Below are 12,210 nucleotides of genomic sequence, written 5' to 3' on the forward strand. Positions count from 1 at the left end.
TTCTTGTTTATTTTCATTGTGTGATTACATTGTTTAATGGGTTTATTGTATATGTTGAACGTTTAGTGGGTAGGGAGGGGGGAAAAAGGGGAGAAAATGACACTGTGTATATTCAAGAGGGGAATGTTTGTGTGTATTTTGGTTAATATGGTTCATAGTGTGAAATTTTTTTTTTATAATTTAAAAAAAGGAATAATATGGCCAAAGATGGAATCACATCTCAGACAATAGTTGTGGTTGTGAAAGAAAATTGTTCCATGCTTCAAACCCCAGGAGAGGGGTAGCTCAGGGAAGTTTCCTCATGTCAATCATCATCTATTGCTTCATCATTGTAATAGCAAGTAACATTCACATCACAAAAGATTCTGAAAATGAGCATGTCCAACATTCAATGGCATAACCATGGGCAAGTCCATTGACACCTGCACTCTAGCATTGACAGAAACCTCAAATGGATGAGCTACAACTATGAGATCAGGTCAGAGGCTAGATATTTTGGAGTGATTCATCTGTTAACATACCAAAGCATTTTCATCATCTACAAAGCAACCCTGGGCCATCAACATCACTCTCCATCAACACAGGGGCACCCAAGGCTGCGTGCTTAGTCCCCTACCCTGTTCTCTATATGCTCATAACTGTGTTGTCAGATTTAGCTCCAATGCAAACTATAAATTCACTGATGACACTACCATTGTTGGCCGAATAACTGAAAATTATGAGTCAGAATATAGAATGGAGATCAATAATCTGATTGGATGGTGTCAGAACAACAATGTTGCTTTCAACATCACCAAGGGGCTTCTTGTTGATTTAGGAAAGGGAGTCCAAGGAACCAAGCATCTGTCTGTACTGAAAGGACAGAGATGAAGAGTCCACATTTTAGAAGACCTCTCCTGGAACCAGAACATTGAGAGAACTGTAAAGACATACCAACGGCTCTACTTTCTGAGGAATCTGTGGAAATTTTGCATATTATAAGATACTCCATAAAATTTCTAAGGTGCACACTGACTAGCTACATCACAGCCTAGTTTGGTAATTCATGTCCAAGAATGCAAAAGGTCGCAGAGGGATTGCTGTGTGATGTGCTTCACTGAGACATGGATGAACAAGGACATTTCAGACATAGTACTGCAGCTCAAGACTGGACACCAGCATCAGGTAAAAGCAGAGGAGGAAGCATTTGCATCTCGATGCACAAACATGATGATTATGTCCCAGTTTTGCTCTCCTAGCCTGGAACATCTGCCGATCAAGTGTCATCTATTCCATCTGCCGAGGCAGCTCACCACCATCATCCTGGTCACGGTGTATAAGCTAACATCAGGATGGCTCTGGAACACTGTGATCAACCACCATGGGATAGAACACCTTGATGCCTTCCTGATCATTGTAGGGGACTTCTACCAGGCCAAACTGAAGCAGTCTCTGACAAACTATCATCAACCTATCACCTGCGCAACCAGAGGAGCCAACAAACTTGACCACTGTACCTCACCATCAAGAACATCTACCAAGCCATCTCCCACCCGTACTTAAACAAGTCTGATCACCTGGGTGTGCAGCACAAGTTATGAAGAGGGTGAAAGTATGATCAAGGGAGCCAGAGGAGTGCCTGCAGGACTGCTATGAATTGGTGGACTGGACTACATTTAAAGACTCATCCTTAAACATGAATATGTCATACCTGTCATTGACTTCATCCAGACCTGCCCACACACGCATACCATGAATACTGCACCCAAATGGCATGGACGAATCATGCCACCTGCTGAGGGTGTGATTCATGGTATTTGTTTCATTCAAACCAGAAGACACAATTCAAAAGAACTATTTTTTAAACTGCAGATTTATTAATGACTATTAACAATATAATGTCTTAACCCAATTAACTCGACTAAAGGTATTTATAATAAATATACAGATATCTTATCTTTATGAACATTGTGTTCCTTTTAAAAAAAACCCAGACCATTACAGCCTGTGCCCAATATTCAAAAAACCTCAAAAAAAAAAACCCAGGTCAGTCAATTCAAAAAATTCAATCTCAAAGCTCAATGTTCAAATTCAGTTCTTTAACAGAATAACAGAAGTATTGTATTGAAAGTTGAAAAGACTGATATTGTTTTGCTGTAAGCTTATGAATCCTTTTTCAAGGCTTCCTTCGATGACTTCCCTTGGCTCCCAAATTGTGGTTTTTTTAACCCTTCATTAACTTATAAGGCATGTGCCTTTCACACAGCTCTCATCTGGTCTCTGACATTCCATTTGCAGTTCTACTGCTCCAACTGCTGTTCTTAACGTTCCATTCTACGTCTGCACATCTCGACCCAGCTGCACCACAAGTCACACAGAATTCCCAGCAGAATTCCATCCTTGATGATGACAGTCCACAGTCCAAAAAGTCAGTCTATGGTCCATAACATCTCCCACCCACAAAGAAAATTTTGGTCTGCAAGAACAAAATTTTAGTAATTAATTAAAGTGTTAAAATATAAAACAAAACACTATATTCATCTATAAGCAAAGACGGTAACTAATTTCATTTACAAGGTTTAGCATCTAGGAAGACAATCAGTAATCACATTATCCTTTCCCTTAATGTGCGTTATCATCAAAACAAATTCTTGTAAAATCAAGCTCCAATTTAACAAGCGTCTATTCTTATTCTTCATTTTACATGCAAAGAAACAATGGATTATGATCAGTACACACCATAAATGGTTTCTGAGCTGTACAAATGTAAATATCAAAATGTGGTAGAGCCAACACAAGAGCTAACAACTCTTTCTCGATGGTGGAATAATTCTTCCAATGATCATTAAACTTCTTCAAAAATAAGGATACAGGATGGTCAATATCATCATCATTCTTCTTCTGTAACAGCACCACACCCACAGCTTCATCATTGGCATCCACAGCTAAAGAAAATGGTTTCCTAAGATAGGTGACTCAAGCACAGGTGGGTGGCATAAAATGGCCCTCAATTTTACAAATGCTTCTTGGCAACATTTCAACCAGACAAATTTTTCTCCCTTCTTTAGCATTTTTGTTAAAGGGAGGGTAATATCTGCAATTGTTTACAAAACTTGTGATAGTAACCAATCATTCCCAGGAAGAGTTTTCTTACTATTTGGAACAGGGAACGCAAAGATAGTCAAATGTAAACTGGCCTCAATTGGCACCAACTGCCCCTGACCTATGACATAACCCAGATAAGTAAGACACATTACCAAACTCACTTTTACTTAAATTAACTGAGATTTGGCTTTGAAAGTCGATTAAACGATTCTTCTAACCCAAGGACATTATCTTCCCACGTGTCACTACTTATAACTAAATCATCAGTTTAAGCACCTGCGTGCTTCAACCCCTGAATTACAGAATTGATCTTTCTTTTAAATGTCCCCAGATAATTCTTCATTCTAAAGGGCATGACATTGTACACAGGTGTTACAATTGCAGAAACCTCTTTACCCCTATTTGTTAAAGGAACACAGCAGTAACATTCCACAAGTCAATTTTAGTAAGGAATTTTGCCTTCCTCACTCTGCCCGCCAGCAGCGTCACCTCTCCTTCGTGTCGGAGTTTACCACCGACATTCGGCACAAGGCGGGGAAGGACAATGTGGTTGCCGATGCACTCTCGCAACTGGCTATCTGCACGCTGATGCCCAGCCTCAACTTCGACCAGCTTGCCCGGGACCAGGAAGCTGATGAGGAGACTTGGGTCTTCAAGACCGCCATCACCAGCCTGCGGTTCCGAGACCTCCCGAATCAGAGTGAGGAAGGCACCATCCTGTGCGCTATCTCCTTGGGCACCCTGCGGCCAGTGGTTCAGCAGCAGTGGCGCAGGCAGGTCTTCCATCACATCCACGACCTTTCACATCCGCCCATCAGGTCCACAGTCCGAATAGTGGCAGAACGGTTCGTATGGCATGGGCTGCAGAAGCAGATCACAGGCTGGGCCAGAACATGCACCAATTGCCAGATGTCCAAGGTGCACAGGCACACCAGGGCTCCCGTACAGGAGTTCAAGCACCTCCGGGAATGGTTCAGCCACATTCACGTGGACATCGTCGGGCCCTTACCCATTTCCCGGGGCAACTGTTACCTGTTTACGGTGGTGGACCGCACCACTCGCTGGCCCGAGGCGATCCTGATGCCAGACACCTCCACCGACTCCTGCTCCCGAGCCCTGTTGCATGGTTGGGTCGCCCGGTTCGGCATCCCGGCTCACCTCATCAGCGATTGGGGCGCCCAGTTCACATCTGCGCTCTGGGCACAGCTCACCAACAGGTTTGGGATACAGCTACACCGCACCACGGCCTACTACCCGCAGGCCAATGGACTAATCAAACGTGTGCACCGCCACCTTAAGTCGGCACTCATGGCCCGCCTCACTGGTCCTGACTGGACGGACGAACTGCCTTGGGTGCTCCTGGGCATCCGCTCCACTCCCAAGGAAGATCTGCATGTGTTATCAGCTGAGCTGGTCTACAGTGCGCCGCTGGCACTACCTGTGAGTTCATCAACGCACCTCACAATCCACAGCGGTCGCCGCACGAACTACTTCCTCACCTCAGGGTACGCTTGGACTCCTTCGAACCCCCACCGCTGCCCAGGCATGGCATACGCCTGTCTCACATTTCTGGCAAGCTGCTTTCGGAGGAGTTTGTTTTTCATTCAGCGGAGCCCAATCGCGGCACCTCTGCAGCGACCGTACAAGGGGCCGTACAGGGTTATACAGCCTTCCGGCTCGACATTCACGTTGGACTTGGGCGGCTCACCACAAGGCAGGCAAACCGGCCCCGCTTGTAAGCCACGCAGCGGGGCAGCCGGCCAAAATGCCACCATCGGAGGTTTCCCTTCCTTCCAGCTCGGGGCTCAGAAACCCTGCGCTTGGGGACCACGAGACGCCCGGGTGACGTCAGCATCCTCCAGCACAGTTCTCAGCCAGGTCCAGGCTGGGAGTAGAAGTGCAGCCCAGCAGCTTGCAATAAACTAGTCTGCTCACTGAGCTCAACCCGTCTGGTTGTGTGTGTTATTGCAAGAGCAGTGTAGCCGCTGCTACAGCTTGATCATATTTACATGACAGACCTGAGTTTATTATCAATTCTCTCAATCAATTATAATCATGGTTTACAGTCTTTGATGAGCACCCACTGGTCAAAACACACAACTTTTTCATAAGCAAAATGTGTACAAGATTGGGTTGTTGATTTTTTTTTAATTCCTGAATTTCTGGCTGTAAGTCTTTAGAACCAACTCTTAAACCTGGAGTATAGCTTTTTTCATAATTTCATAAGGGCATAAATAAGCTTGATGAGCTTTTCCTTTAATTACACTTTGTAACACAAGAGACCATTGGTTTTGTGACCAATTTAAATTCACAGCCACTTTCTCAAAGTGCTGAAAATATTTATCTATCTCAGCTTCCTTACATGGAGGAACTAACCAACTTCTCTGCTGGCCATAAACCCCTCACAATGACCAAGAATTTGATCTCGGGTCTCTTCTTTTCCACTTCATTTTCCACTCTAATCTTTTCCAGCTCATGTAGCCTAATTTTCTCCTCTGCCTGTAGTTCTAATATCTTTAGTTCCATTTCTAATCGCTTCTGTTTCTCAGCTGCTTCCATTTCTAATCTTTTCTCTTCTATTTCTATGTCCAATTTATTTTGTGTCTTGGCTGCCTCCAATTCTACTCTCTTTAATTCCAACTGTATTTTCTCAGAAGTTTTAATCTTGGGAAACTGCTCTAACACTTCTTTGTCAAACTTTCCTTCTTCTTTGTAGTATTTTGCAATTTTCCTCCCAATCTCCACCTTTTTCATTTGTGGTTCTACTTGCCAACTTATTGGTAATTGTCACCATGTGCTTTTTAGCCTTTTTCATACCAAAAATCTCTCTATACCCATGGCTGCTGGTTTGTTGCTATTGATTTCACATACACACTAGCTTTTAATTATTCTTAACAAATAAATTTCCATCAGTCACAAAGCTCCAGCTTCATTCAGACTCATAAGATTGATCACTAATCAAATGACCTTTAAGCTCCCAAATTTGTTTGGATCCCTTGGATGAGCCCCCACTTTGTCATGCCTCAAACCAGTAGCAGAAAACAATTCAAAAGAGTTGAATTTTAACCCTAAATTTATTAATGACTATTAACAATATAATGTCTTAACCAACTTAACCCCACTATAAGTATCTATAACAAATATACAGATATCATTTATAAACAATGGGTATGTAGAAAAAAAGACCATTACAGTTTGTGCCCAATATTCAAAAACAGAAAAAAATATCCAAAAAACCCCAAGTCAGTCAGTCCAAAAACACAGTCCACAGAATTCAATCCCAAAGCTCAATGTCCAAATTCAGTTCTTTAAATGAATAACAAAAGGATGTTGTATTGAAAGTTGGAAAGAGAAATGACTGATGTTGTGATGCCGTAAGCTTACGAATCCTTTTTCGAGTCTTCCTTAGATGACTTCCCTCAGTTCTCAAATTGTGGTTTTTAACCCTTCATTAACCCTTATGAGGCATGTGCCTTTCACAAGGCTCACCATTTGGTCTCTGCTGCTCCACCTGCAGTTCTTTTGCTTCAACTGCCACTCCAACTCCCGTTCTGAACATTCCATTCTCTCTCTGTCTGCACAGCTCAACCCAGCTGCACCACAAGTCACAGAGAGATCCCAGCAGAATTCCATCCTTTATGATGACAGCCCACAGTCTGACAGGTCTGTCCATGGTCCATTACATACATAAGACCAGTGATCTAGATCTCCACAGAAAGTGCAAGTAAGACCTATGGCCATCTCAGCAACAAAGATGCAATTCCAAGGGAAGCTAAAAATACAGACAAATTCTCAACAGCTATAGCAGAGATTGCAAGCCAATACATCCCACAAGGCGAAGCTGATCATCATAAATGGCTGTGATGGTTCATTACTGGATGAGCTGAACACCTTTTATACTTGCTTTGAAAAGTAGAATTCAACAGTAGCAATGAGAAATCCTACACAAGCTAGTCATTCTGTGATATCAGTCACCAAGGTCAACTCAAGAACATCTTTCAAGAGGGTAAACCCCTGCAAAGTGTCAGGCCCTGATGGCAAACTTGGCAGCATACTGAAAATCTGAACAAACCAACTAGCTAGAGTGCTCACAAAAATTTTCTACCTTGCATTGCTGCAGTCGGATGTTCCCACCTGCTTCAAAAAGCCATCAATCATACTGGTGACCAAGAAAAGCAGAGTGAGCTGCTTCAAAGACCATCACCCAGTAGGGCTCACATCTACTGTGATGAACTACTTTGAGAAGTTAGTCATAGCCAGAATTAATTCGTACCCAAGTAAAGATCTGGACCCACTACAATTTGTCTACCACCATAATCGCTCCATAGCAGATGCAATCTCTGGCTCTTCAGTCAGTCCTGGATCACCTAAACAACAGTAACATGTACATCAGACTGCTTTTCATCAACTACAGTTCAGATTTCAACACCATCATATCCTCAGAACTGATCAAAACCTAGGCCTCTGTATGTCCCTCTGCAAATGGTTCCTTGACTTCCTTGTCAAACAACTACAGTCAGTGCGGATCATAACAACATCTCCTTCTCACTGACAATTAACATAAACACACCTCAAGGATGTATGCTTAGCTCACTGCGCTATTGTTCTACATCCACGACTGTGTGGCTAGGCTAGGCACAATCCTAATGGCATCTACAAATTTGCCAATAACATCACAGTTGTTGGCAGAATCACAGATGGAAATGAGGAAGTGCACAGTAGTGGGAAAGATCACCTAGTTGAGTGGTGTCACAACAACCTTGCACTCAGCATTAGCAAAACAAAGGAGCTGACTGTGGACTTCAGGAAGGGGAAACCAGGAGAACACAAACCAGACCTCTTTGAGGGATCAGCAGTGGAAAGGGTCAACAAATTCCTGGGTAATTACATCTCCAAAGATCTATCCTGGAACTTCCATGTCTATGCAATTACAAAGACTCATGACGGCTATACTTCGTGAGGAGTTTGAGGAGATTTGGTGCCATCAAAGACTCTTGCAAATTTCTACAGGTGTACTGTGGAGAGCATTCTGACAGGTTGCATCACTGTCTGTTATGGAGGTGCCAATGCACAGGACAGGAAAAGGCTACAGTTATGAATTCAGCCAGAGCCATTAGTCTTCATTAAGGACATCTACAAGAGGTGGTGTCTCAAGAAAACTGCTTCCATCCTCAAAGACCCTCACAACCCAAGCCATGTCCTTTACTCACTGCTACCATCAGGAAGAAGGTATAAAACCCAATGGCACAGATACAGCTTCTTCCCCTTTATCATCAGATATCTGAATGGACAATGACCTACAGACACTATCTCACTTTCTCTTCTTTTGCACCAATTTATTTATTTATTTTTGAGTGTGATTTGTAGCCATTTTTTATTACACCTGCAATTCTGCTGCAAAACAACCAATTTCATGGCCTGTTCATGACAATAAATTCTAATTCTGAGAGGATAGTAAACATAGCTAAGTCCTTCACAAGATCTGATATCCCATCCATGGTAGACATCAATGTTAGGCACTGTCACAACAAGGTTGCCAACATAAAGGATCCCATCACCCTAGTCATGACCTTCTTCTCACTACTACCTTCAGATAGAAGGTACAGAAGCTTGAAAAGCAGCCCCTCATGGTTCAAGAACTGTTTCTTCCCAAGACCTATCAGGGTCTTGATCCTCCCCTTGTTAATCATGGAGTGCACTGAAACGACAAAAGGACTGCCTGTACTATTGTAACACCACTTTTTTTCCTGTTTTATGGCAAATGTAAATATTTATCATCTATTTTTTGTACTTGTATATCTATTTCAATTTAATGCATACTCTTGTAGTTGCTTTTTTTAAATGATCACCTGCTGCAAGAATTACAGAGCATTTGTACATTGTACAATACTAATTTTCATTACCAGCTATGCCTGGATAACTGCAGGGGGCTCTGTCAAGATTCAGACACAGGTACATCTCCACACTACCTGTAACTTTCCTGCTAAGTTGCAAGAGATCCTAATTTGGAATTTCATCATCGTAAGTTTCATCTTCATTGCTACTGAGTCTTAATTCCTGAAACTCCTTCCCCAATAGCATTGTTGAAATACGTTCACCAGAAGATCGACAACAAAGGGAGACAACTCATAACCAGTTTCTCGAGGGTAATCAGGGAAATTCGGGAAAAACATTAAAAGTTACCATTTTCTCCCACACTCTGCCCAGAAAATGGAATAAGTGAACAAATGAAAATCAAATACAAAGCAAAATTATTTGCAATAATATCCAGAAGAGTTCTGGGAGCAGATAACACACAGGAGTTCAAATGTAGTTGAATACAAGTATGGGCAAAAATAATTAATGCATAAAATGACTGATGGATGGAACAAATTCTACAGCATCCCTTCAACCCAAGTAACCTGATTTAAAAGGCCACCAACCTTGTATAGCTGGACCCTGTGATCCCCGCCTCTGTAAAGAAATAAAAAAGAAATTAATTTACAATAATTTCCTATAATTTCACTCTATTCACTTTAGATGTAATTTTCAATCTCATCTTAGAATTGCAATTTTGATTTTTTTTAATCTTTGGGTTTCTACTTAATGAAGTGAATAAATTATTCCAAAATATTTATTTTATTATATCTTCATGTACAAATGTGATTGTTATGTGTGTACCATGGTCCAGAGAAACAGTGTTTCATCTGGTTGTATGTATACAGTCAGATGATAATAAATTTGAAAAGGAAGGTTTGATAGTGATTAGTAGTAAAATTACAATATTAAAGACATTACCACTGAAATGAACCTCTATTGTATTCAATACTTCTCAGGGTAACTGTGCACATACATAAAAAGCTATATATGGATGGTAACCAATGAATGCAAAAATGGATGAGGACCTATCTCTTGATTATACCCAAAATAGTTATCTCATAAATCTAATTTCAGTCTTTTTAATTTCTGTGGGGTAAGATATAATTGACATAAAAAGTTATATTGAGCCAATCTATATCTGACATTTTTTGCATTTGTCATATTATAATGACACCATTCCAACCAATTTTTCTGCTCAATACTAATATTTAAATCAGTTTCCCACCTCTGTCTAGATCTATGAATTCCTTGTTTTCGTATTCCCTTTTGCAATAATAGCTAAAATAAACTTTTTAATAGATTTGTTACAAATCAAACTTTCTACTTCACTCCCTTTAGGTAATAACATTGTTAGACCCAATTTATCCTGTAAATATGCCTTTATTTTATAATAAACAAATATTGTATTATTTGTACCCCAAATTTATTTATCAATTGATCAAATGACATTACACTTTCCCCTTCAAAACAATCCACTATTCTCCTAATTACTGTGGTCGACCAAATATTAAAAAGTCAGTTATTCATTGTAAATGAATTAAGTCTGTTTTGAATCAATGGCATTTTGGGTATTTCCTAATACCTCATTCCCATTTCAACATTTACCATTCAAATGTTTCACCAGTGGAGTATCCCAAACTCCAGTTATTAATCTCATATCCCATTTATATATAAAATCTTCAGCCATTGTCTCCCCTATTTTATCCATCTCTATCTTAATCCACGGTGGTTTCTCTCCTTCTTCAAAGAAGGAAGATAGAAATCTCATTTGTGCCAGTTTAAAATAATTTTTAAAATTTGAAAGTTGTAAACCTCGCAATTCAAATTTCTAATTTAATTTTTCTAATGAGACCTTTGACATCTTGCCCTTCCAAAGAAACTTTCTTATATATTTATTCAGTTCCTGAAAAAAAATTCTGTGGAATAAATATAGGCAATGTTTGAAAAAAAAATTGTAATCTAGGAAAAATATTTATTTTTATACAAATCAACTCTTCCCAATAAAGTTATAGGTAATTCCACACATTTAAAAAAATTCTCATCAATTTTCTAAGCAAGGGATTATAATTCAGTTTAAATATTTTTTTTAAAGTTATGTTTATTCGCATCCCTAAATATTTTATTCCATTCACTGGCCATTTAAATTGGGTATCTCTTTTACACTGTGTACAATCATCCTGAGTACAAAGCATAATTTCACTTTTGTCCAAATTTATAAACAGATACTATTCCATATTCTTTTAATCTTGAACATAATTTACGTAATGAACTTTTTCCAGTTCCATCATATAGATTATTACATCATCTGCAAATAAATTATTCTCATGTTCTTCTCTACCAACTCTAAAACCTTTAATATCAGAATCAGACTGAATCAATTCTGCCAATTGTTCTATTACTAAAATAAATAAAGCTGGAGACAATGGACATCCTTGTTAATTTTTTAAAAAATCAGAAACTTGTCCATTTGTCAACAAGGCTTTAATCCAATATATAAATATTTGTCCCAGTCCAAACTTTTCAAGTACTTTAAATAAAAAGTCCCACTCTAATCTATCAAATGCTTTTCCCACATCTAAAGCCACTGCTCCACTTATATCTCCTCTTTTCTGTGACAAATGTATTATACTCATCAATCTAGTCACATTATCTGCTGACTTTTCTTTTTTTTTTAAAAAGAAATCCAGTTTGATCCATATTTATCAACTTCAGTAAGTATTTTGCCAATCTATTTGCTAACATTTTTGCTACTATTTTATAATCAACATTTAATAAAAGATATAGGTCTATATGAAGATGATTTTAAAGGATCTCTTTTTTTTTTAATTGCTGTTTTAAAAGATTCCAGCAATGTTTATGTTTCATCCGCCTGCTTTAATACTTCCATAAATGGAGGAATTAATAAATCCTTAAACTCTACAAAATTCAGGTGCGAAACTCTGGTGTAACCCTACTGGAAGTCGATGATGTCATGGGGCGGGACTTACGCATGCAGAAGAGTTATGCGTCTGGCAGGCTTGGGAGCAGCAGCCAATGCCTGTGCATGTAGATATTCGCCAAGAGCATGTTAAAACAAAGCAAGTTATGAATGTAACTCTGGGATCAAAGTAGTTTTTATTACAAACATGTTTGAATCCAACACGACATGGTGTCATAAGAAGAGCTTTGAGCCACACAGAGGAGGACAGGCTGTGAAAGAGTCAAAGTGAAAGAGTCAAGTTAAGATGGAGAACGGGCCTGAACATGCGTAGGTACCCCGAATGGGAG

General features: G+C 39.8%; 1 protein-coding gene across 1 annotated transcript in view; it reads right to left on the reverse strand.

Moving 5' to 3' along the window:
• The window catches only part of abhd12 (abhydrolase domain containing 12, lysophospholipase), a 161,641-nt gene that overhangs the window by 101,484 nt on the left and 47,947 nt on the right, over positions 1 to 12,210 (reverse strand). Inside the window, exon 5 of the mRNA XM_069931906.1 lies at positions 9,507 to 9,537. Within this exon, the coding sequence (XP_069788007.1) occupies positions 9,507 to 9,537 (31 nt within the window). The remainder of the gene's footprint in view (positions 1 to 9,506; positions 9,538 to 12,210) is intronic.

The sequence above is a fragment of the Narcine bancroftii genome, chromosome 4 (assembly GCF_036971445.1).
Source record: "Narcine bancroftii isolate sNarBan1 chromosome 4, sNarBan1.hap1, whole genome shotgun sequence".
NCBI classification, from domain to species: Eukaryota; Metazoa; Chordata; class Chondrichthyes; order Torpediniformes; family Narcinidae; genus Narcine; species Narcine bancroftii.